At 37.9% G+C, this 25,957-nt stretch overlaps 2 protein-coding genes across 3 annotated transcripts; both read right to left on the reverse strand.

The window, feature by feature from the left end:
* Positions 1–5,444: 5,444 nt before the first annotated feature.
* Positions 5,445–7,380, reverse strand: LOC113321209. The gene is made up of 3 exons (XM_026569088.1): positions 6,678–7,380; positions 6,062–6,422; positions 5,445–5,917 (listed from the first exon to the last, which is right to left on the reverse strand). The coding sequence occupies exons 1-3, from the start codon at positions 7,208–7,210 to the stop codon at positions 5,678–5,680; spliced, it is 1,134 nt and encodes a 377-aa protein (XP_026424873.1). The 5' UTR covers positions 7,211–7,380; the 3' UTR covers positions 5,445–5,677.
* An 898-nt stretch (positions 7,381–8,278) lies between these two features.
* On the reverse strand, positions 8,279–13,125 carry LOC113321638 (probable serine/threonine-protein kinase WNK4). 2 transcript variants are annotated; one of them, XM_026569540.1, is made up of 7 exons: positions 12,336–13,125; positions 10,773–11,038; positions 10,458–10,681; positions 10,197–10,354; positions 9,770–10,064; positions 9,238–9,627; positions 8,279–9,124 (listed from the first exon to the last, which is right to left on the reverse strand). In XM_026569540.1, the coding sequence occupies exons 1-7, from the start codon at positions 12,444–12,446 to the stop codon at positions 8,466–8,468; spliced, it is 2,103 nt and encodes a 700-aa protein (XP_026425325.1). In that variant the 5' UTR covers positions 12,447–13,125; the 3' UTR covers positions 8,279–8,465. The 2 variants fall into 2 exon arrangements, with proteins under 2 accessions (XP_026425325.1, XP_026425324.1); XM_026569539.1 differs by having other exon boundaries at positions 8,279–9,127; positions 12,336–13,118.
* Between the last annotated feature and the right edge of the window lie 12,832 nt (positions 13,126–25,957).

Consider the following 25,957-nt stretch of genomic DNA (forward strand, 5'->3'; position numbering starts at 1 on the left):
TCTCGCGGAAGATGTGCTTCTACTACATTCACTGGTAAGGTGGTGACTGCGTTTAAACTTCTAAACCTGAAGGAGGCTTCAGTCCCCAATTGTAACCTACTTTAATTGCATCTCCTTGAATCCACGCCTATGGGATTTTATACAAGTTTATTTTATTCTCCTGGATGTGATGCTGGATGCTTGGAACATCACATGGACGAAACATTCTGGATAACGAAAAGGTAGAAGTGAGAGAGTTATGTCGTTAATCGCGTCTCCCTCTGTCTTTTCAAGAAAAATGTTCCAGCCGCGTCTCTGGAGTTATCTCATGAATGCTTGATTGTTGTCGGGATGGACCGTGATGAGAAGTCCCCAGTCGCACCTCTCTTCGGTCACTGAAGTTGTTTTCTCTGAGTAGGCTTGGGATCCGTCATGGGCCTCGTAAAGTGTTGCAGGCGCCTTCTAGACGGAGAGGTGATGATATCCTTACGTTACACCTTTGAAGAGTACATGACCTTGTCGTGGCTATGACTTTTGGGTTGAGCGTGTCTCCTGAGATTTGACAGTGAAGGGATTCCGTGTAGAACCTCAGTCCCCAAGTTTGGTTTACATGTTTCTATCTTGTATGGTCTGTGAGTTGACCATGATAAAGATATCATCTTGCATCCGTACTGGTGACTCCATTACTTCTTCCATGTGAAACTAAAATATGGAGAAGTATGGATTACCTTTGTAGTGGTTGTTGTTATGGTAAAGCTCTGGCTGGTATCAATAAACGAACATCAACAGTTCTTGGCAGCAAAAGAGACTACATTGTTGTGGGAACCAAAATAGGTTGGCTGGAATTGCATGGGCGTCCATGGATGTAAAGGGATTGGATGGATACGTAGGAGAGTAAACTATCCACGACCACGAGCTTTGGCAAGATGGATCAAAAAGTGACCACAACTACGAACCTTAGATGGATGTGATCACGATCCTTGACAGGGAGAAGTGTGGCGGCTACAACACGATTCTTGGCGGGGAGGAGTATGGCGGCTACGGCACGATCCTTGGTAGGGAGGAGTGGAGACTTCTGGAGAGAACGTTGAAGCGGCTTCTAGAACGAAACGATGAAGCAGAGCGGCTCCTGGAGCGAAATGTTGAAGCGTCCCCTGGATCGAAACGTTGAAACGAAGCAGCTTCTGGAGCGAAAAGTTGAAGAGGCTCCTTCTGAGTTGTGGCCATGTCCGTATGAGTTTTGGAAAGAACTTCATGTCTCTCCATTAAATCGATAATGGTAATGGGAAGGTTAGTTTCCTATGGCTCTTCCATTCTCTCGTCCTGACGAAGAAGTGGTGGCAGCCCTGGTGATGGTTGGAGGCGTCATGCTCGAATAAATATTAGGAGTAACGGCGGCTCTGGCTCTGGTAATAAGAGGCGTCACGTTAGATGGGATGATTCCGGTGCAGCTGGTGTTGGGGGTAGAGGATGTAACGCCATGGGACGTGTTGACTACGCTTATGGATGGTACATTGGTGTTGGCCATTCCTTTTTTTCTCTCTCCCGATACAGCCACATACTCTATTTTCTTAGGGGTCTCTCCACAAACTGAATTTTCAGGTTGCAAATCAAAGTTTATTGTGTGACGCAATCCTAGCCGCGAGAAGTCCCAAGTCATCCTTTATTGTCTCTGTAACATCTCTATGTCGATCCACGGCAAGGCGGAAAACCTCCAGTCCCCAGGCGTAATTTCCATGAATCAATCTTTTCTTGGACAATGCGCTTCAGAGCGTTGCATTCGTTGGTAGAATGATGAATAAACCTGTGATAGTGGAAATATCTTGAATCTAGCATCTCCTGCTCAGTTGATGGACGCCCTACCGGGGGTAGTTTGACTACTCCCTCTCGTACCAAAATTTCCAGTAACTCTATAACTCTTCTGATAGGAAACGAGAAGCGTGGATATCTTGAGTCTGGCTTCTCCCGCATCAGTAGTTGTTGTGGAGGAAATTCTTGCAGGTCGTGGCATGAAGCTCTCTTTGAGGGCGGAACGGACGCTTGAGCGATCATCAATTCATGAGCAGACCATTTACTTCTACCGTATTGCTGAAAGTTAATTTCTCTTGAGGGGCCTGCGTCAGCGACGACGATACGTGGTGGCTGAGCTGGATATTGTTCATTTGAGCAGTGTTCGTTTCCATAAGCGTCTTGGTAGATTTTCCCCTCTTCAGGTGCTTCACTTTTCATCAAAGCAATCGTGGTTGCGGATTGTTGGACAACTCTTTGAACTTCTACGAGGGTTTGGTGATAAATGTTTTCCAGCAAGGCTTCATAGGCAGGCTCTTTACCTTTGTCTTGCAGATGTTGTGGCGCACCTGGAAAGTCTCCTCCCCCAATCTTGTGAAATTGTCCTGGCTCTCTGTGTTGGCAGAATCCAATTGGCCGCTCTTCTGCTGCTCCTTTATGATGTGGCTACGTGCTCCATCAGCATCCTCGTTGGTAGAGGCGCAGGCTTTAGCCAAATATTTAACATACTTCGTATTACTCTTGAAATTGGCGGGATCCTTTGGATAAGCCTTTGCTGGTTCTTCCCACAATCGTCTTATTATACTCTTCAGGATACGAAGCGTCTCGTTTTGACGCGATATCGACTTGGCTGGCAACCATATCCTCTAGCATTTTTGTCATGTCTTCCATGGTAATTGGCTTCCAGCTATTCATTGATTCTGCAAGGTTCGAATGACCCGAATACATCTGCCAAGAATCTTAGACTGAAATGGGTTTCAATTAACGACTGAATTGGGCGTAAGACCAATTGGGATGGAAATGAAATTGAGAATTGAATTTGCAACCGAGAGATTTAATCTCCCACTATGGTCGCCAGTTGTTTATGGGTAAAAACTGTTTCTGCTGGTTTTGGTAAATTTGGGTGTGTGGATGAGAAACAAATCCAAACCTAAAACAAATGCACTGCATGGGAGTACTTTAGATTAGAGAGATCAATCTATACAATCCTGTCCTAAACCAAGAAATGGTCGTTCCATCTTTCTTCGGTCACAAAGTGAAGGAGAAGGGTTGGTCTTAGGGAGGGAAGCGAAGAAGGTGTTGAGACCAGAATGGTTAATTCTGAAGGTGTGGCTATTTTATGACTTGTATCAGAATTTGGAAATGGCTTGAGGAATGAAAGCTATCAGTTCTTTGGTATATTTCTGGATACTGTGTTGTTGTTCCCACCAAAACTTGTTGTTTGGTTGTAATAAGTAGAACCTATTTATACAAATCATATTGAACGCACCCTGATCTCGTAGAAAGCGGGAATCATTGAGTGATGGAGAAGTGGGGTCGTGTGTAAATGCCTGAAAACCATGTTCCCATTATGAAGGAGACGTGTTGGTTTACACCCACTACTTCTTGCCGCCACTAACTGCCCTGTTTTCTGACACTTTCTTATAATGGGCGTGTTGCACACCGCACGTTATAAACCGCCAGACCAATACCCTGATGAGCATCCCCCAGTTTGTGACATGTTTGATGTCTCGAGTGTTTTCATGGAAAACATGTAGCAGGTTGCTATGTGTGGCAAGTCAAAGTTAGGAGACTTTCCATGAGAGAATAACACGTGATGCTATTAGGCTTGTCTTAGTTGGTTGCCCAAAACTTGCCACAGGCTTGTCAATTCTGTGGCGAATTTGGACGTCTGAGATCGTAACTCATGAGAAAGGGTGGCCATTGATTATGTCCACATTCTGTTGGCGCCTGATGGTAACACAGTGGCGTCATTGGCACGTGCCACTGGTGTAGTGGCATAGTGGCGCCTGGCGTAGCCACGACAGCTATTTTGGCGTATTGGTGTTAGACCCAGATATGGCTCTGGCAACATTGGCTCTAGTTTCCACATCAATCCCAATGCTCTGGGTAGCATGATTTGGCTTGATTGGCGCATCAACTTCGCCTAAATTAGGGTTTGGCATGCCGAAACCCTAATTAGTGCGTGTGGCATGCGGCCGCGGCATGGTGACGCTTTTTGTGCAAACGGCGCCATAGTCATGCCAAAGGAACTATAGTAAGGCCATAATGTGGACACGTCCACAGGAGCAAGAGTTGCTATGAATGACTATGATATGGCGTCATTCCTGGGGTTTCCTGGGTCCCCCATGGCTCGTGGCATGTTGTGGGGCCCAAAGTGGCGTGATTTGAGCTACAACTGGAAATTAGGGTTTTGGTTAATACGCCAAAAGCAGAGTCGTGCTTCTGACTAGACAACCCTAATTTAAGCACATCATGGCGTTGGCCGCGGACATGAGGTAGGTTAGCACGTAGGGCGCTATGTACGGCACGTTGGCAAGATCGGCATGCTACTGCGGCAAAGTGGCACGTTTGGCATGTTCGGCATGCTACTGTGGCAAAGTGGCACGTTTGGCATGTTTGGCATGCCAATTAGCGTATTGGCGCGGCTTTTGAAAGCCAATTTGGCATTGTGACCTTCTGGCGCAACTTTGCCTCTTTTGATACTATGGCAGGTTTAGAGCGACCTGATTGGTCGAAAAAAGAGGGGACGGCCAAGCATGGTCGTGGCCACACTTCTGGTGTGCGTGTGGCGGATTTAAAGCGACTTGATTGGTCGATGAGAAATAAGGCCGACAAGCATGGGCCCAGCCACAACTCATGTGCGTGTGGAGGGTTTAAGGCGACCTGATTGGTCGACAGGAAATAGGGGTCGGTTCGAGCAGCATGGGGTGTGCACACTTGCAAGTGGCGTCGGCTGGCCTATGGCATGGCCACACCTTCCTTTGTTGCTGCTCCTATTCCGCGGCTCCTTTTATTCCTTGTTTTCTGATTGTGGGTAGGATTTTGCACCTACTAATCCATGGCGGATTAATTGCCTAGTTATCATACATTTAGTCCAATAAAATAAACGTTTGAAAGGCTTAATTTCGACAGGCAAGGTCTATTATACTGCGCAGGACGCAAAACCCTAATTTTTGCAAATTAGTCAAGGTAATATCTGAATCTTGTGGATTATCACAAAATTGATTGAATTCTATGTGTTGACACAGAGTTCTTTATGTTCATTGCCAGAGAGCAGTATGCTTTCCGATTAAATACTTTATGCAAGGACCTTAACCTTGATACTTGGAAATTCGTGCTACTTTGCTGCGAGTGAACACAAATTGTCATGTCATATCAACATTAAGGGTTCAGTCGGGGAACATAGCACAGAAAGCATTCAAAGAAACTTTATATTAACCGAGTAATACAGGCAAGGTGCCAAAATTTACAGAATATATGAGATTGGTTACATGCACCATTTTGGATAAATTTGGATAAATTTCATGTGAATATATTGAGTTGATCAATAAATGCGCCAGTAAAGAGGTTGAACTCTCGTCACTTTTACATGGCTCCGTTTCTTTGTAGAGTGACGGCACATTGAATGCAGGGTTTTACAAATTTATCCCTGAACTAAAAACCACCATCAACAGTTAACAAAAAATTGCTTCTTATTATTCAAAATATCAACCACTCACCCAATCACATACAAACTCATTGTAAACAAACCAAGATAGACCTATACAATATTATCAAATTGGGTAAACTCCCGCCCAACATATCCACTATGATGCGTGTCTCTCTATAAAACTATACAGACTTCATTACAGTCAAATTTTGTGGGAAATAAGTATAATCTTGAATCAACCAGAACTCTATGGTTATGCTATTTTAGTTTAGATGATAAATACGAAAAGAAACTGTATAAAAAAGCAGAAATCATTACTATCAGAATCTGATCAAATATGGAAATGAAGCTCATCCTTCTGTTGTTAGAGTTATAATTTAGAAATGATGACGAAGGGGGTGAATACATAAACTCAATAGCATAAGATGGGTTAACATGGATGTTTCGATCCACAATTGGTTCCCCTGGCACACATTTTAACCTCCCCTGGCTCCATTCCTGTGATTAACATCCGAGCATAACGAAAAATGTATATGATAAGCAAGCTTTTAATAAATCAGTGGACAAAATGGCCGATAGGTGTAGATTCTACAGCTAAAAATCGCATTACCGAAAAGTAAATATTGAATCGAATTTCATTACCTCAAGTTGTTTCTTAATGGTGACAACAATGGTTCCAGAGCAAGCTTTGCAAGACAATAGACCCCTTTCTGTATGGAATTTTTGATCCCCAACGTAAAGGTATAGACTAAAAGCATGGACTCTAGAGGATTTCCCATTCTTCCTCTCTTCCTCGTCAAATAACTGTCGTTGTGAATCACTCCCATCATCACCATGAAAACGATGAGTTTTACTGAATTTGTAGTAACATAAAACTGATTCTCTTCCATGGACGTCTTTTCTCTTTTCTAATTCTAGTTCACCATTCATGTTTTCAAACAGAACTCGACCCACATTCTCTGCTACCACTTCGAGTTGATCATATATATCATCCAATTTATGGCTGAAACACGGACGATAAACACACCACAAGAGTTATAACTTTGTGCACATGATCACATTTTAGTGTGCACACAATATGAAAATAAGAATCAGCACTTGGAAATCATGCCATACGAAAAAAGCATATTTTAGTGTCAGACAGTAAGCAAATATCTAGGCTGGCCATCCATATTTTGGCTGGAACAGGGCCAAATATGTCAGTGTGCACACAATAAAACTAATAGAAATTCATTCAAAATTAAGTTTCGGAATTTACCTAAGTAACGTGTATTTTTCATTCCCGATTTGTTCAGCTACCGTTGCATCATCCGTTTGATTCTCCGATCCAAACCAAAAGAATTCTTCTCTAATAACCTTTTTAGAGCCAAGATTGATACTCAAATTGGGTTTCTTTTTCTTCTTTATCAAACTCCGAAAAACCAAGTCAGCTTCACTAATAGTCGACTGCAGTTCTTCAGCGGAAACTCCATGACCGGTTAGTCGAAACACACCTAATTCGGTAACCGATTGAAACAGTTGACGAACAGAATCCTCATCTCTAGACTTTAATGCAGAATAATTGATCTCAAACGGAATATGATGACGATGAGAATGATTATTCTCATTTTTATTATTCGACAAGGCATAGGATTCCGGTAAAGTTAAATCAGGTACTTGGAGGGTTTTCTCCAAGTAATCAGCTAGAATATCGTCGTTCACAGCTGCTGATTTTAACCCTCTAGCATTAGAGATTGGTGATGGAGGTGGTGTTCTTAGGAATAAACGGCTATGACTGCGCAAGATTGTCATTTTTCAGGTGTTAGACGATCAAAATTGAGAGAATGATGAAGAAAATAAATTAGTAGATGAATTAAAACATAGTTTCGAAAGAAGATTAGTTGTTATTGTCAGAAGTACTCTCTATTATGTAATTAGAGGGTCCCAAAACACTCAGTTATGATATGATGCACACAACTAATGCGTAGTACCCACGTCTACTTGTTTAAAATTCTATAATTCGTTGTACATTTCAAAGATTAGCATTATTAGTTATTGGTCTATTGAAATTGAAAATGAGAGTTCTTCTTTATGTACTCCTATCCTATCTAAACTTGACTTCCTGAATCCGCATGGTCGATAACGTAAAATGCTTGAATAAATCTTGTTCTACTTGGAGAACTGGGAGGCCATATTCTTTTTTTTTTCAATACATTGGGAGGCCTTATTCGACCAAAGCTTATGTTCTGCTTTCTCTTTGGACTTTTGCATCATTCGACCAAAGTTTATGTTCTGCTCATTTTGACTTTTGCATCATTTGACGACTTCAGAGAGTTTGCGCGCATTAGTTCTGAAATTCAACTTAGTTTTTAATCCATCAGAAGGGCTTTATAATAAGCAATCCAAATTGAGCGCCGCCCTGAATGATCGAAGTTCCCCTCGACTGTTAAAAAAGAAGAAGAAAAATGCACTGTCGGAAACAAATGTCAACTGGAAGGCCAGGATCTGATTTATCAAAGGAAATGGCAAGATATGTGTTGTGATTTGTGATGTTGACCGGGACTCGGGCAATTTCACAATTATTCCTCCATGTGGTCACCAAAGTGAGATTCCATACATTGGGCAGCCAGGCAAACGCGTTTCTAAGGAAGAATTTATAATGCCATAACATCAGAAGTAATGCATCATGCATCTTTTCTCTTTTTTGAATTTGACAAGAAGTGGTGATATTTGGGACCATAAAACTCTGTCAAGCAAATAAATTTCAGGTATATATGGTGAGTCGGTGATTGGTGTTTCGCAAAGTGTGGTTCTTAGATAAATGAATTTACTCTTCTTACTATAAATGAATTCTGCCGGATCAAGGAAAAACATTGCAAGTGGCTAATACACATCTCCTTCTTTTTTGTTTGTCTTAACTAGCAAGTGAACCACAAACATACACCCACGCCAATTCTTTTATTCTTGTAAAGTTTTCTTAATACAAACTGCTGAACTATTCTCACCACAACACTCATATATATGCATATGTACATGCAAGGATCAATTTATAGCAAGAGATAGTAAATTATTTCTTCTTTTTACCAAACCAACCAATGCCTGTGTTTGACATCTTCATCTTACCCTTCGATGATGAGGATATTGAAGCTAATGGATCGCTTGGTGTTTGTCGTCCGATGTTCTCAACTGCTCCAATTGTCACGCCTGTGGGTGACGCCTTCATCTTACCCTTTGATAATGAGGATGTTGAAGCAATAAATTGATCCCTCGGTGTTCGCCATCCAATGTTCTCAAGTGCTCCAACCGTCACGCCTGTGGACGACACCTTCTTGTCCTTTGATGATGAGGGCGTTGAAGCAACTTGATCACTGGGAGATTGAAATCCAATGTTCTCAACTGCTCCAACCGTCTTAAACAACCTTCTTCTGTTAACCTCATCAACCACTGAGCGGTGTAACGATTGGCTTCTCAAGTCAACATATGATTTATTCTTTGTTAGCCGGGCACGGTTTTGGTAAGCCATTGGATAAGCGAACTCTGGTTGGTAATGACTTTCACTTCCCAAATGTAGCTTTTCGTTACCGGTTGTTTCTGGACAGAATCTTGTTGTTGCACCTTTGGGTGTCATTAACAGTTGACCTTGTAATTCGCTGGCTGATTGATAATTTATGTTCGAGTACATTCCTGAGTGTATGGAGCATTGTGAGCTGGCATCATCATCATCATCATCTACATCATCAATAATAATTTTTAAGTTACAAAAGAAAAAGTGGAGCCAACTTCGTTTCACTTCTCCAATCTGAATTCTGTATGAAAGTTGCGTTTGACTATATGCATACCTTGGTGCCAGTCAGAGCCGAAAGCTGCACTCTGAGTGTATTCTCTGTAAGGAATGTGAGTCGCACTCGGAGGTAGTAGACCGGAAAGGGAGGTCTCAGAAGAAGAACATGAAGAAAATTTGTAAAACGGATGGGGTTGGTGGTTAGACCCATTGTTTTCGTCATCATCATCTACATAACTATAACTGTGGTGATCATCGACATCATCACTAGGATGGTTTTGGTCTTGAAGGTCCCAGTCCTTCCATTCTGGAACGAAGGATGAAATCATTTTAGCAATCTCTGACGGCTCTCGATCATGGATCTCTAGGTCTTTCACCATTTCAGTTGCGACATCAATTGAAGTATCACTATGGATATTGAAAGGAAATTCGACCTTGTTGATACGACCTGTGGCACAATATATTAAGAAAAACCTCCATCACTCTACAGTCCCGAAGATCGACATTGGGACCAATCACACGATAGACTGAAGGCATTTTATGAAACCCATTCGGGAACTGAAACTAGTTCCAAATGAAAGCATGCGTACCATATTTGTTAGCGAACTGTACTTTGAGATTTATAATATCATCGTCTTCGGGGTCGAGTTCCCCTATAATTGTCATGTTACTACTCCAAGTAGGTTCGATCGACGGCTGCATGTAGGGTCGGTTGTTTCTCTGTCTTGGAGTACTAGGCAACTGCTCCACTTCCTCGCATGCAAGAAAAGGATCAAGCAAGAGTTCTTTAGCTCGTGACCTCTTTGAAGCCGTACCTAAACATTTCTGGACAAAACGCTTGGCTTCAAGGTCATTTATCCTGAATAACGCACTTGGCAACTTCCCCTGCAATTGTGAAAATGACGTCAGATTCCAGTGACTTTAGGGATGCTGGATCAAATCCAAGAGCACTCTAAACATACAACATGAATTAAAAGGTTCACAGAAGTTGGAAGTTTTAGAGAAATCAATGTGAACCTTTGTAACTTTGTAGTAGATTTCTGTAGTGTTTGTACACTCGCTGTAAGGGTACTCAGAAGTAAGCATCTCTAATACACACATTCCGAACGCGTAGATGTCTACTAACTCATTGTAATCTTCTTCGAACATCTCTGGTGCCATGAACTCTGGTGTACCTACATTAATCATCAACACGCTGAAACATTAGCCCAAAAAATCCAAGAAAAATACTGTATGTTTCAGAGTAGCACTATATAAACTCCAAGTTAAAATGCACACCTATGACACTATGAGCATGAGAAGAATCGCGAAGGATTGCAGCAAAGCCGAAATCACCAATTTTAACTTGGCCAAGATGCCCATTAACGAATATATTATCACATTTGAGGTCTCTATGAATAATTGGGGGATCATGTTCATGAAGATAAACAAGTCCATTCAATATTTGACGAGCCCATTTCTTAACAGCTTTAACATCAACATTCTTGTATTTCTTTATGTACCTGCACATAGAGTACACACATTTATGAACAACCGGAATTCTAAGGCCCGGTCATATTTGAAATTTCCGATCGTGAAAAATTAATTACTTACTGTCTGAGATTACCAGAAGTAAGCATTTCGGTGATAAAGTTGAATGTTCGATGCTCGGTGTCAACCCAAAATTTGTGGAAGTGAATGATGGAGTCATGTTTGAGAGTATTGAGTAGATGAACCTCAGAGTAGAGTCTCTGTATTGCATCAAATGATTCAAATACGTGGTTAAGTTTAGTTTGGTTCCACGCAACTTCCATTCCATTCTCTCTATCGAATGCTTTGTACACTGTTTTCACAGCTCCTCTCCCCAGTACTTCATTAAACTATTAAGTAAAAAACAAATAACATAATCAAAAACAAACTCAAAAAATAAAATCCTTAATATTAACAACGGTATATATGTCACATTGTCAAGAGAGTGTCAACAGTGTCATCAATCTAATATTGTCAACCGGTTTTACATCAGATGTATAATAATCATGAGAAAAAGTCTTTAATCCTCAACAGGGCAGGCCACTTTTGGTTGTGGTTAGCAGCTGTTGCAAAATTCCTAGTGGCTTTAAGAGGACGCAAAGTGGCGGCTTATGGTACCACCAACCTCTTGAGGTCGTAAAAGATTCTTTTGCTTAAATTTTATTCGTATGGTGATGATGATGATTACGAACGAGGAGAATATTTAAAAAATACGAAATAATTTCAAAAAATAATAAAAGTCAAAGGATTAAAAAATAATGTTGAATAAAATTCAAAAAAAAAAAAAAACTATGTAAATTACCTATGTTTGGTACTGGGTACGTGTATAATCGCAATTTTTAAGTGACTTTTCTAGATCTTTTTAATGTTTGGTATTGCAAGTTCAACCATGTTGGGAGAACCTCAAAATCTTATTGTTGATGGTCTTGCAAAACATGCTAGACTTTGTTTTTTTTTTCCCCGAAAGGTTGTTTACATTGATTAAAGCTCGAAACATAGCAGACTACAGCCGCATACGTCGACCAGAGTACGATGATGAATGAGACACACAAACAGCTATCTAGATTGAATAACAGTTGTGACTTTCGGGCATGTTTTGCCGAATTCCTGCAAACATTACTGTGTGACTTTTTTTTAATTTAAGAGAAAAAAAATTATTTTATGCAAAGATTTTTAGAATAATTCAGGAAAATGAAATAAAAATTCTCCGATGTACTAAAGGAATAGATAGGAGTGACTCGGCACTAGCGAGAAACTTACTCGTATTCATGATCAAATTGGACGATTGGAAAATTAAATGAAAGGTTGGTTTTGAACTACACTAAAGGTGCTTTATATATGACATACAATCACTAACCTATTTAAAGAATTCAAAACCTTACTTTCAATCATCAGTAGTTCTGATTAATTCAATTTCAATAAAAAGTTCTATTTATTTTTATGAGAATTATTGGCTATTTCAGGTTAGTTGATCATCACCACCAAATTCATGCATGATGCTTCAAAAAAAACATAACAAAAAAAAGAATCATGCATGAACTCAACATGCGTGATTATATTTAGTAAACTAGAAACACTTGAAAGGCTTGAAAACATAAATCAAAGATAAACACTAGAACACAAAAATGGATGATAACGCAGACTTACACGTCCATACCGACCGGAGGGATCAATTTCTACGTATCCATACTCTGATGATGACGGCGTACCTTCTTCTACTTCTCTTTGCTCTGCCTGATTTTGAATGTGATCAAACATTCTGTAACACACTGAAAAAACTTGCGAATAATCTATAGAAACAGGAGCTATTAATCTCCTTCTTGTTTACTTATTAATTACTTTATATACTTATGAACGGAAAACTAAATAATCTTCTGCTAATTGACAGGCTTCCCTTCGTGGTTTTCGAATGGGAATACTACGAACAAGAGCCAAAACAATATCGAACTGATGAGCACTATCCTACGATTCCAACCCATTTCAACAACAGCACATGAGTCGTAATCGTTTGCAACCATTTGGGAGATGGATATATATTGAAAAGAGAATAACGTAGCTAGAAGGGAATATTAATAACTAACTATCAAACAAAAGTTGTGAAGAATTTAAGTATCTTAGCTAAGGGTAATATAGGAAAAATCAGAAGCTAAAACGATCATATCAAATTGGAAGACTGAATGGAAAGATTTGATATATTGAAAGAAACTAGACATGAATGATATCTAAACTTGAAGCATCTGTGGCCAAGCTTTATTGGTATCATTTGTGGTTGTGAGATGGTAATAGAAAGAGATTCAAAAATCAGAGATTTCTTTTTTTCGTTTAGAGAAGAGATCGAATTGAGAGGAGTTGAGAAAAAGAGATGTAGAAATGATAAAGTTCTTTATACTAGTTGTAGTAGTGGTGGAGGTGGCCTGGTGGAAGAATAGATATAGAAATTTAAGAGAATAAACAAAGAATGTACCAAAAATCAACAAAATCTATCCTTGATATGGACCCCGAAATGAACAGAGCTGACAGCGTATCAAAGGTGTGCATGATGGAGTCAAAATGGCGTTATATATCGAGCATTGAAATTTGTTTATTTAGATAATTTTTTGAAGAGTATTAGATTCCTACTTGATGACTATCTCTGCTTTTTTTTGATTTGTTTCGATATGTGATTTTTATAGTTTCGTGCACGAACAGTCAAACAGCAGGTGTTACGTTCAAGAGCTGGAAACAGAGAAGAATATACCGTACCGTACTGTGTGATAAGTTAACTATTTGTACAAAAGTCGTTACTATTGTCGAAGTCGTTAACACAATGTGTAGGTAACGTGAGAAATAACCAAAGCAAAAGAGTTGTTGATACGTGCGAGTCGGGAGTCGGTGAACGAGAAAGTCCATTTGCAGATTAATCCATCCATCTTATTTTTGATACTTCATTAAATATATGTTGTGTTGACGTTTAGTGTAAATGTTTGGTTTATTGGGCAAGTCTCGGTTCGTATTTTCGTCGATCCATTTCGACATGTTTAAGTTTTGTGATGTTTATTATTGGTACCTTAGGTGACTAACCAGTAACCAGGCATACCCGGAAGATTAAGGGTTTAATCTGATTGGTGTCTGTCATAATGTCTTACCGGATACTCTGTATGTAGTACGGAAAACCACATCAAGAAAACTTTTTTTTTGGTACATTGTAGGACATTGCACTAAATTTGAGTCACGGACAGATTTTAGATCAGGGACAGGTTTTGCGTAAGCCGCGATAATACGTTGCTATAGGTTGCATGGTGGTGCTTTCATTTTTTATTTTAAGTTTTCGTTTTCTTGGTTTCTGTTCCTTTCTTCTCGGTCGAGGTGGGACGTCTTCGTCCATTCACCTCCTTTAGCAGTAGAGGGGTAACACGTGCCGGCCCAGCACAGGCCAGCCCACGAAGTCATGTTCTTAGCATGTTACGTGGTGGGCTGGAATGTGTCAGAGATTCGGACGCGATGTGTTGTGTTAAGGGGCGGAGGCACACAGAGACTGGGGCTGGCTTAAGCAAGCCCCAAAGTTCGGAAAAACTTGATTTTTACGGTGGTTTTGAAACTTGGTTGAAAAATCATACCTAAAAAATAGGTTTAAGCCACTCCCACATTTAATTTCTAGTTCCGCCACTGGTTGTGTTGTGCCGTGCTAAATGGTGTGCTGTGTACTGATGTGTTAGAAAAATAATCGTGTTGTGTCGTGTTGTGTTGTGCTAGTCCACTTATTTTATGCTTTCCAAAGTAAATATTTTTCTAATATTTCAATTAGTATATGTATTATAATAGAAATTAATTAATCAGCATAACGAAAATAAAATGTCAAAAATTGGCTAAAATAAAGATTTTTTTTTGTGAAATATGCATGAAATATGATGTATTGTGTAGTAATTTATGCATGATTTGGCGTGCTTTCTTCGCGTGTCGCGTTGTGCTGTGTCGCGTGCTTACACGTGTCACGTGCTGTGCCATGCTGATGTGCCTATTTGTCTGACACGACATAGCACACTAAGCTAACGTGTTCTGCCCATGTTGTGTCAGGTCACGTGTTGTGCTCGAATTTAACGTGTTGTGTTGTGCCATAAACGTGCTGGCCCGGCCCAATTTACACCTCTAGGTAGCAGGCTCTTCTATGAAAGGTTCTGTTAATTTTTTTACCCATTTTTCTAATGGTTTTGGATCTACTACTCTAGCTGGTGGATATGATTATGATTCTCTTTATGGTGCCGATGGTTGCACCTTTGCTGCTGCTAAACGATTTCTAGATATGTGGTCTTCTTTGTTTCCAATGGAGAAGGTTGTCTCTCCTGAGGCTTCAATGATCTTTAAATCTCCTTAAGTTGTTGATAGTATTAATTCTACTACAATCAGTGTGGATGATTATCAGGAAGAGGTGAAAATATGTGAAGATTTGGTGGTTAGTATTTTGTGGGTAATAGATTGTCTTACCCTTTGGTCAACATGACAGTAGAACATGCTTTGAAGATAAAAGGTCATCTCACTTTGCATGGTGACTCTGCTTTTGTATCTGGATTTAATGAAGAGGATGATAAAACATTTGCTTTTGAACATGGTTTCTTTCATATTTCAAATTATTTGTTCATTATTCAACCTTGGGATTCTGATTTGGAAAGTAAAATTATTGGGATGGAGACTGTTCTTATCTGGTTGAATTTGAGACTGTTTTGTTATTTCTTTAGAATTTTAAGGGATTTAGTCAGATTGTGCGTTTTTTGAGAAAATCTACTATGATGGATAATCAAACTCTGAATCGTACTACGATGATTTATGCCCGTGTTTGTGTTGAGGTTGATGTTATGAGTCAATTCTCGGGTTCAATTCCTCTAACGATTATTGGGGAAAGGAAGAAGGACATTGAAATTGTGTATTCTTAGAAATCACCAAGATGCTTGCATTGTTCTACTTTTGGTCATTCTCAAGTTTCCGTAATAAGGCTAGGATTGCAAAGAAAACTGTTGCAGCTGCTGAAGCACCACCATCCCAAAATATTAAGGAAGTTTGGGTTACTAAAGCTGCAGAGGTTACACGGAGCACTAAAAGAACTAAAGTTTTTGTTATGCGGAACGATGTTGTTTCTGAGGACACTAGTGGTGAGGAAATAAATGAGGATGATGGCCATAACCCTCATGTTCTAAGATATTAGTTTATTCAGACTAGCAGCACGTTTGAGGTTTTGCTTTCTGAGCCTACTTCCAGAGTTTTATCTGATATTACTCATAAGTTTATTGGAGAAGGGTCTGCTATTGCTTCTTGGAAAATTATTAACTCCCACAACTGTGAGAAAACCACAAGTACTTATGCTAGATCTCATTTTACCATCTCTAATTCTAATATTTCTTCGGGATTTCAACTAAGAGTTGATGACCCCAAAAAAGTCTGTAGGGGTAAGAAACCTTACGTTTTTTCTACTAAAGATGTTTGGCTTAAATGAACCTAATAAGAACATAAAGTTAGTAGATTAGTTAGAGATAATAACGTGCTTATTCTTGGCATGCTTGAGATTCATGTCCAAAATTAAAAATAATATAAGAAAGAGAATAAATAGAACTTGGCATTATGTGGATAATCACATTCATAATCCTTCTGGTAGGATTTGGGTTGGTTGGGTACCTAAATAGGTCAATATTACTATTGCATACTTCTTATCAACTAATTTTTCTGGATGCTTCTACTTCTAACAATCTCAATTTTGCTAGTTTTATTATGGTTTTAATGATGCTTCTCCGAGACTCTCTTTGGAATGACATTAAAGTTTTTGCTAGTTTCGATAATAGGCCTTCGATGATTTAAGGTAACTTCAAGTTTATTTTCCATTCAAATGAGAAGGTTGGTGGATCCCATGTCACTTCAAGTTAATTTTCTAACTTTGAATATTGCTTTCATGAAGCTTGTCTATTTGATCTTTTTTATTCTGGATGTTTCTTTACTTTGTGGAATCAGTAGCAGGGTGGTGATAGAAATTGTTCTAAAACTGGCAAAATGGCTAATATGGAGCGGATTGGCCAGTTTGTTGATTCCAAACCAAAATTCTTTACTTAAAGTATCTCTGCTCATTAACCTGAAGTTGCTATTATCTTTGAGAAAAACAAGCATGGTCCACCCTCTTTTAGATTTTATAATTTTGTGACTAATGAGCCTGAATTTCATGGAGATTGTGAGAGAATCTTGGAAGCATAAAGTGGATGGAAATACTATGTTTGTGCTTATCTCTAGATCCAAAAGAGTTCAACAATTTCTTATCAAATGGAAAAAAAAAACAACAACAAAGTTTCGACATCTTTCTGTTCAGATTACGGAGGCTAAGAAGCAAATACAGTATGCTAAAAAGACATTCAAAAACCTCATTCTCTCGCTAGGACTAAGATTATACTCTTATAAAGTATGAAGAGTCTATGCTGGAATAGAACTCCAGAGTGCAGTGCAGTAGCTTGACCTTGGAGATTCTAATACTTTTATATTTCATAACTCTCTCAAGGAAAGAAGGTCAAAGAATAATATCTTAACTCTTATTCGGAGGAAGATGCTCCCATTACTAAGGAGTGGATCGCCTTGTATTCTTTGTTTTTTGATGAATTTAAGACTCGATATTGTGATGATAGTATTTTTGATAGTTTACAATTCGATAAAGTGGTTGATCAGAATACTTGTTTTGAGTTAATTAAAGATAGTTTTAGAGATTAAGTGGTTCTCGATCTTTCTGTTAGTTTCTCTAGCACAGCTCCAGGAATAGATAGGTTCTCTAGTCATTTTTTGAAAACTTGTCGGGCTATTGTGGGTGATGACTTTTGTTGCTGCTATCAAGAAAAAAAAAATTCTCAAAGTCCTAGTTATTGAAAGAGGTAAATAGCACCTTCGTTACTCTAGGTGTGTTAAATGTGAAAATCCTACTATGGTGATTGATTTCAAACCTATATCTTGATGATGTTATTTCAAGTGCATTACTAAGATTATATATCTTAGAATGAAATTGGTTATGAGAGAATCGATTAGTGCTAATCAGTCTGCTTTGGTTTTTGGTAGAGAAATTTAAGACAATATTATTGTTTCTCATAAGATGGTCTAAAACTATCATACGTCCTCTGACTCTCCTCGATGCTCTTTAACTATAGATCCTAAAAAGGCTCATGATATTGTTTGTTAGAATGCAGTGATTAATTCTATTAAAAGGATGGGGTTTCCTGAGCAATTTATTCATTGATTTTTTTTATGTATTTCTATTTCTAATTACTCTATTTTGATCAACGGATCTCCTAATTTTTTGGAGTTGGAAGGGGCTCAGAAAGGGATGTCCTTTATGCCCTTATTTATTTTTTTATGATTGCTTTGGAAATTATTATTGTCGTTATTCAGCATCAAGTGGAGATTGGTGCTTATGGTTTTCATCCTAGATGTTACTTGATGAAACTCACTCACTTATGCTTTTTTGATGATGTTCTGGTCTTCTTTAAAGATAATCATGCTTCTGTTTTGGTTCTAAAGAATTGTCGTGACTAGTTAGTAGTTTTTCTGGTTTAGAGATTATTAAACAGAAAAATGTTATTTTCTCCTCTTCCATGAAGTTTGTTATTCTTGATCAGATAGTAGAAAATCTTGATTATTTAGTAGACTCTCTCCATGTCAGGTACTTGGTTATGCCTCTTTCATCAACTAGACTCTTTTATGATGATTACAACCTTTAGTTTCATAAGTCACTACTAGAGTAAACTCTCAAAAAAAAAAAATCTTGCTTTTGTTGGTAGAATGATGCTCATTCAAACTGTACTTACTAGAATGGTTTAGTTCTGGCTTTCTTGTTTCATTATTACTCAAAGAGATATTAAAGAGCTCAATAGTATTTCTAAAAGGTCTTTGTGGGCTAGTTAAGATCTTGGGAAGAAGCATAATCCCAAGATACAACAAATATAACTTCTAATCTTGAACACATTTGACATATTTTTTCTGGAGTTCAAAATGATTGGACTCATCAGGTTCAAAGGAATTTGATAAAAAACAAAGACTTCCGGCAGTTGAAGACTCCTTATTATTATTCTTGGTGTTGGAGAAGAATTCTTGAGCTTAGGCATGTAAGTAAGATTCAAATTAGGTTCATTCTTGGAGTTGGTCCTAAAGTCAATTTTTGGAGGATAATTGGCATCCCATTGGGAAAATATCTGATTAGTGGATCATAGTCATATGAATTTTATTTTCCTGAAAAATACTCTATGGTTGCAGATTTTATTTCTAATCACTTTTGGCAGCTTCCTATTCCTTATGATGGTATTGAATTTATTGTGATTTCTCAAATTTCCAGTGTGGAGTTCAACTTTGCAAAAGTTGATACTATTGTGTGGAAGGCCAACTCACTTGGTGAATTTAGTAATTAGGACACCTATAAAGTAATTTTGTTATAAATACCCAGTGAACTGGCATTATCTTTTATGGTCAAACATCACATTCCTAGACACTCTTTCATATCTTGGGTGGATCTTCATGGCAGACTTAATACTAGAGATGAACTGAAGCAATTGGGTCTTATAGACGATGCACCATACTTCTTTCTCAAATAGCATTGATATAGAGGCTCCGGAATATTTTATATCTATAAACCCATTGCCATGAATATTCCCCATGAATATTTTTCTTATGAACTTGTAAGACCCTTTGGGTTTGCTTATGTATTTTTTCGTTTCTTTGTCATTTTTGTGACAAAAAGGGAGAGAAATATATACATGGTGACTTATAATCACTAAGGAAGGATATATGTGCCGAAAAGTATACATCTAATGAAAGAAAAAAGCATTGACTAAGGGGGGAAACATATCATCCCCATGTGTAATATTACATACCACAAAAGGAATAACAAATATGTATTGATTGAATATATACCTAGCTTTCCTTTAGGGGGAGTAAAGCTTTTTGTAATCAAATGCTTCAACAGTCGGCATTGATTAATATCTGCAGTTTATTGTGCTGTTGAAACTGGGATTAAGCATATGAAGATAGAATTAAGAGATTGTTATGATATGTAATTTTTCTATTAAATTTTGTATTCTCCATTTGTAAAGAATTTTGTCACTAAATTGAAAAAGGGTGAGATTGTTAGAGCATTGCTCAGTTGTATCCACCAAGCATTGATATGTCAAGTTTGATTGTCATATTTAGTTCCAAAACTCGAGTCGCTTGATAAGTGAACTGCAGCCAACTTCGTTAGGTTAGACTAGGAACGACAGAAATATTGAGACTTCTTCTAGTTATTCATAAATATCTCAAGATGCATTTAAGAAAATGAAGATATCATCTTTCAACTTGACATTAGTAGCTACAAACTGGACCTGTTACATTTCTATCTTTGTTCTTTCAAGTCTTTATTCATTGGAGACATAACATACGAAGTTATATTTATGAAACTCTAGTAGTGATCACTTGATCATTATAGTACGGTCAAAGTTTCAAGGAATAATATAAAAGTTGCTTATACGACTTTGGTATATTGGGCTTATGAAGTATATCGCCTATTTTTTGAATTTCGTAATTGCGACATAGACACTATCTTTGTAACTTGTTATTATATTTTAAATTGAATTTTGGGTTTATTCCATGCCTAGGTAACCATGTTTAATTATATATGTTTAAATGAAGTAAACTTTCGAAACTTGTTTCATAGTTGAAATGAATCAAAGGGATTTGGTGGTACAAATCCTATTAGGAATCTATAGCAAGACAGATCCCTGTTTGGGATCTATAGCAGGATCGTTCCCAAGGATCTTTACTAGGTCAGTTCCTATTTTATGTTTCTAGCATAAAAATTTAACCTGAAATAACTTTTGGTCTATTTTGTGTTTCCTCTCCTTCCAAGATCGCTAATTAGCATTTCCTCCCTAAATAAATCAAAATTAGTGATTCCTCCCCTCGTCACTTTTTCCGTCCAAGTCTCGGTTAGTTGAGTCAGCAATGATATCCATGTGGAAAAATCAAACACGTGTCCAATGAAATATCCAAAACAGCCTCTTATTTTCTTTAATTTCCATCTTATTCCTTCCCAGTCCGTCTTCTTCTTCCCTTCTCTGTCCCCCATCTTCTTCTCTCGAATCTTATCAAAATCCATCATTCCAGTAGTTTATAGTATAATTTACTAAACATTATACCGCATTAGTTGTTTCTATATCATCAAAAACACTACTTTTAATTTCGATTTTAGAATTCAAATGAAACTGATTTGAACTGCTGCCTTTGATGTTAGTAGTAGATGTAGAATATTGTTGCATGTTTTTGAAGCTTCGATAATTCTAGAGTGATTAGAGTGTTGGGTTTGCATTGGATTGAAAAATGGACAATTTTTTAGAACTAAAAGTCAGTGAAGAAGAAGTATGTTGCTATTGAAATAAAGCTTGCAGTCGTTGAAATAATGGATAAATAGTGATGTTTAATGAATGTTTACGAGATTGATATGGATTAAAAGTGGGTTTGTTGTGAATTTGAAATCGCATGGAAGGATTTAGGTATAAAAATTAAGCACCTTTGTTTTTCCCCATTCTTATCTCTCATTTTTTCAGTCCAAAATAATAATTGTAGATGATAATCGATTTTGGAGATTGGTTTAATTAGGTTCATCTTGTGAATAGTTCGGTTTAGATTCATTTGGAGATTGGAATGGCGACAAAGATTTAATTGTAGTTGTTGCAGATATTGACAATCGATTGCAGTAGGGTGATTACAGGTTCTCTTTTCTGAAATTTGGAAATAGAAGAAGATGATCTTTATGTGAGCACGAGGGTATTTTGGGTAGCTCATTAAAAATAAATCCTTGCCACACGTGCAACATTACTGACTCAGCTAACTGGACAGTGGATGGAAAAAGTAACGAGGGGAGGAAACACTAATTTTGATTTATTTAGGGAGGAAACGCTAATTAGCGGGTTATCTATTACTTTATAGTTTGTAGAGATACCGAAAATATTTTTGGTTATTATGGAAAGCTCAAATAATGTGGGAATTAGGTATTTGAATAACATGTTCAAATATATTCCTTGATACTCAAGTTATATTAGTTGGATATTAGTTGTAATTTTAATAAAATCGAGAATATGTATTTATTACTTTTTTTTTGAGAATTTTTGAAATTTGGTAATTACTAGGTACCAAACCATTTACATCTGCGTTAAATAATTATGTACGTCGGAAAACTCGGTTTGCAAACCCCTACAATCTGACTTTCGCAAACTGTCAAGGTTTACAAACCCTTGTGTTTTGACTTTCGCGAAATGTCAAGGTTTGCAAACCCAGTTGGAAAACCCTTGTGTTCTAACTTTGTGAACTATTGTAAAGCGATCCAGTTTCAGTGTTAGCAGAAGTCATGAACTATTCCACATGTTTATGTTTTACTTTGCTGCGATTATCATAGACATCTTCATTTACTTTGTGTTTGTGGATCATTCATTAAGTCTTGAGTATTATCGAACACCACTATGTTCCTGTAAGTTGATAAGTGCATAATTTATATGATTTTAGTGTCCATTCCATACTTGTTTTAGCTATTATTCTTGCATATTTTCGTATTATTCCTATTGTTTTCTCTTATTTTCCTCTATTAGGTGAATCATCCAAAAAGGAGCTACAAAGTGCTGAAAAGATCTAAGAAGATAAGTATTCCAAGTATCCAAGTGCCCAAGTACAAGAGAAGTGAAGTGCGACGAAAAGGAGAAAAACGCTCAAAATCAAGAGAAGGGCCAAATACCGATCTTAACTCATTCAAATTAATGATTTCTCATCATCATCTTGAAGAGAATTGAAAGATAAAAATAATTCAAAAAGAATGAGGTCATTCCGAGTTCGGATGAAGAAGTTGTGGCCAAAACAAGCTTTTATTGAATACCAAGACAGTGAAGTCCGCGAACTAGGTTCGCATACCGGGTTCGCAGACTTAATTCCAAAAATTTCTGCTGGATTTTGAAGTTCGCAGACTGGGTTCGCGCACTTAGCAAATGGGAAACGTGTATTCACACCTTGGAAGACCTAAGGGCACGTTTGGGAACGTTATTTCGTTATTTTGGGTCGGATTCTTGAACCAAACCCAATACGTGAATACCAAGCAATGTAAAGCCATAAAAGTATTAGGTTATGTGAAAATATCATACATCATTAGGTCACGAAATTTTTAGGGTTTGGAGAGAAGAAAGATCATACGGAGCGATTATCAATCGTAACGTTATATTTTTACTTTTCTCATATGTATATCATGGATGTTTCTACATCCATGAGTAGCTAAACACCTATTGATTGAGGATGAATTCTAAGTTGTAAACAAGATTTGAGTTATCATATTAATCTACTTTGAAGTTCTTCATATGATTATCGTTTGTTTATATTATAACGAATATTTATGATTGATTGGTAGATTGTTTAGCTGGACAACAAAATTGATTTGTTGATTCAATCTATTTTTAGTATTGAGTTATGAGATAAGTAATCGTCGAATAACCTTTACACAAGTAGAGAACACAAAACCTTGCATAGGGATTCTGTGGAGAGATTGTGGGTATAAACAACACTAGAAAGTGGACCTTGATCTAAGAGTCTAATTACTAGCATCAACCTATAATTCACAAAAGATAAAGCATTCGACCAAATTACACCTTGAGTGAGCTACTACTAGGTGGTTAGGAGAATAGAATCTGGTATTGGAGAGCTTCCGTACTCAGTGATAAAAGGAATTTAGGGAACAATACTGAGCTAGATGTTATTCCACGGTTGGTGATAATCTATGATTAACGACGAGTAGGCAATTATAATAACTCATTGACGGTTTATTAACGAAGAAGGATTCCTCGATCATATCTCTCTCTATTGATTACAATACAATTTTATTTGCTTTGATTATTTATTTTGTTCACAATCTAAAACAAAACACCCCTTTGTGACACTTTGACAACTAAAACTCACTACTCTTCGTGGGAACGATCCTTGCTTCCATTATATTACCAGTTAATTGTGTGGAAATAAGATTATTAATTTGTTGAACCTACGACACCCATCAAATTTTGGCGCCGCTGCCGGGGAGCAGTCGGTAGCTTTAGTTGTTATTTTTATTAGTTTTGATCTTGTTTTTAGAATTTCTTTTTAGTTTTTAATTTTGTTTTCTAGATTTTTGTTTCAGGTATGTAATCTCTAGCACCGAAAGACTGGGCATACCAGAGGTGCAGAATCCAAACTCGTAAAGGAACGGTATTACAAGTACGTCAGCAGACGCAACTAGAACCATCTATAGAAGAGATGGTTAATATATACGACGAGATAGATCCTCCACCCCCTCCTCCATCTCAGGAGAGGAAACTGCGAGAGTTGACATCTCCATGCTTAGATTCCCAACCACTGTGTATGAAAATCACTAACCCAGTGGAGCTGAAATTGAATGTTCTTCACCGTCTACCAAAGTTCAAGAGACTTCCAGGTGAAGATCTGAATCGTCATCTTCGGAAATTTCAACAGAAAACGACGAGTCTTAGGAAAAGTACTGAAGACGGTGATACATCATTGTTGCAAGTTTTTCAATTCTCTTTAATAGATTCGGCAGAAGAATGGTTGTATTACCTTTCTCCAGGGAGTATTACAACATGGAATGAGATGAAAAAGCTATTTTTAGAGAAATATTTTCCTGCTTCAAAAGCATCATCTGTTTGTAAGGAGATTAGTGGTGTTCTTCAGATTACTGGGGAGTCTCTTTATGAATATTGGGATAGGTACAAAAAGTTGGTGGCGAGTTTCCCTCACCACAACATATCACCAACACTCATCATTTAATATTTCTACGAAGGATTACTTCTAGAGCAACGAAATTTGATTGATGCGGCTGCTGGTGGTTCACTTACTGAAAAGACAATCTCGCAGGCAACCAGTTTAATTGAGAGCATGGCTTCGAATGCTCAACAATTTTATACCAGAAATGACTCAAATGTCAGAAGAGTTAGCAATATGGAGGAAACTTCACAGTCAGAGCAGCGGATAAACAATATAGAGAAGGTAGTACAAAGGATGTCAGCAATGATTATTCCATCATACGAAGAGGAAGCCGAGGTAAATGTTTTATTCCCTAATCATAGGCCAAGGTGTGATCCGTACTCAAATACTTATAATCTTGGTTGGAAAGATCATCCTAATTTCAGTTACGCTAACAAGCAAGATGCAGCCCCTAACCCATATGCAAGACAAGGTGGTTTTCAACAACATTTACAGCAACCACAACAACATAAAGAGCAGGATTCTTCTATTGATGATAAACTGAGTGCTATGATGCAAGGTATTACCTCTTTGTTCCAACAAAGTCAGCAGAAAACTGATCTATTCATGCAGAAAATTGATCATTTCATACAGAAAGCCGATCAAAATCAGTTGAAAACTGATAACGTTATTAGAGATTTACAAACTCAGATGGGGCAAATGGCGACAGATATGAATCAAATGAAATCGCAAGCTTCAACAAAATTTCCATCACAACCTTTTGTGAACCCAATAGAACACGTTAATGCAGTAACTCTAAGAAGTGAGAGACAGACTGAAGAGTCGCATCAAAAAAAGAGGTTAGTAACGACATCGAAAAGGAAGTAGAGGAGGAAACTGTCCCAAAGGAAAAGCCAACCTCAAATGACCAACCTAAGGACACGGTTCCCACTTTTACCATACCACCTCCTTTCCCTAGTTGTTTTTCCAAGTCGAAGAAGCAAGCTCAAGACAAGGAGATCATGGATATTTTCAGCAAGATAAACATCAACATTCCATTTATTGAGGCCATCAGAACCGTACCCAGGTATGCCAAGGTTTTGAAGGACTTGTGCATAATGAAGGATAGGTTGATTGTTAACGAGACTACTCAGGTGGGCGAAAGTGCTACAGATATGTTACTAAAGAAGATGCCTACAAAGTGTGAATATCCTGGCGGTTTCACAGTGCCTGTAACCATTGGTAACCGACGATTCGAGCGTGCTTTGCTTGATTTGGGAGCTTCCATAAGTGTTATGTCAGCCGATGTTTATGATTCTTTGAATCTCGGACCTTTAAAAGAGGCAAAGATCACTATTCAATTTGCTAACAAGTCCAATATATATCCTAAGGGAGTCGTTGAGGACGTGTTAGTTCAAGTGAATCAGTTGATATTTCCGGTTGATTTCTACATTGTGGATATGCATAATGGAGATAATTGTACATCTACTTCGTTACTTCTTGGGAGACCGTTCATGAAGACGGCAAAAACGAAAATTGATGTT

The sequence above is a fragment of the Papaver somniferum genome, chromosome 11 (assembly GCF_003573695.1).
Source record: "Papaver somniferum cultivar HN1 chromosome 11, ASM357369v1, whole genome shotgun sequence".
Taxonomy (NCBI): Eukaryota; Viridiplantae; Streptophyta; class Magnoliopsida; order Ranunculales; family Papaveraceae; genus Papaver; species Papaver somniferum.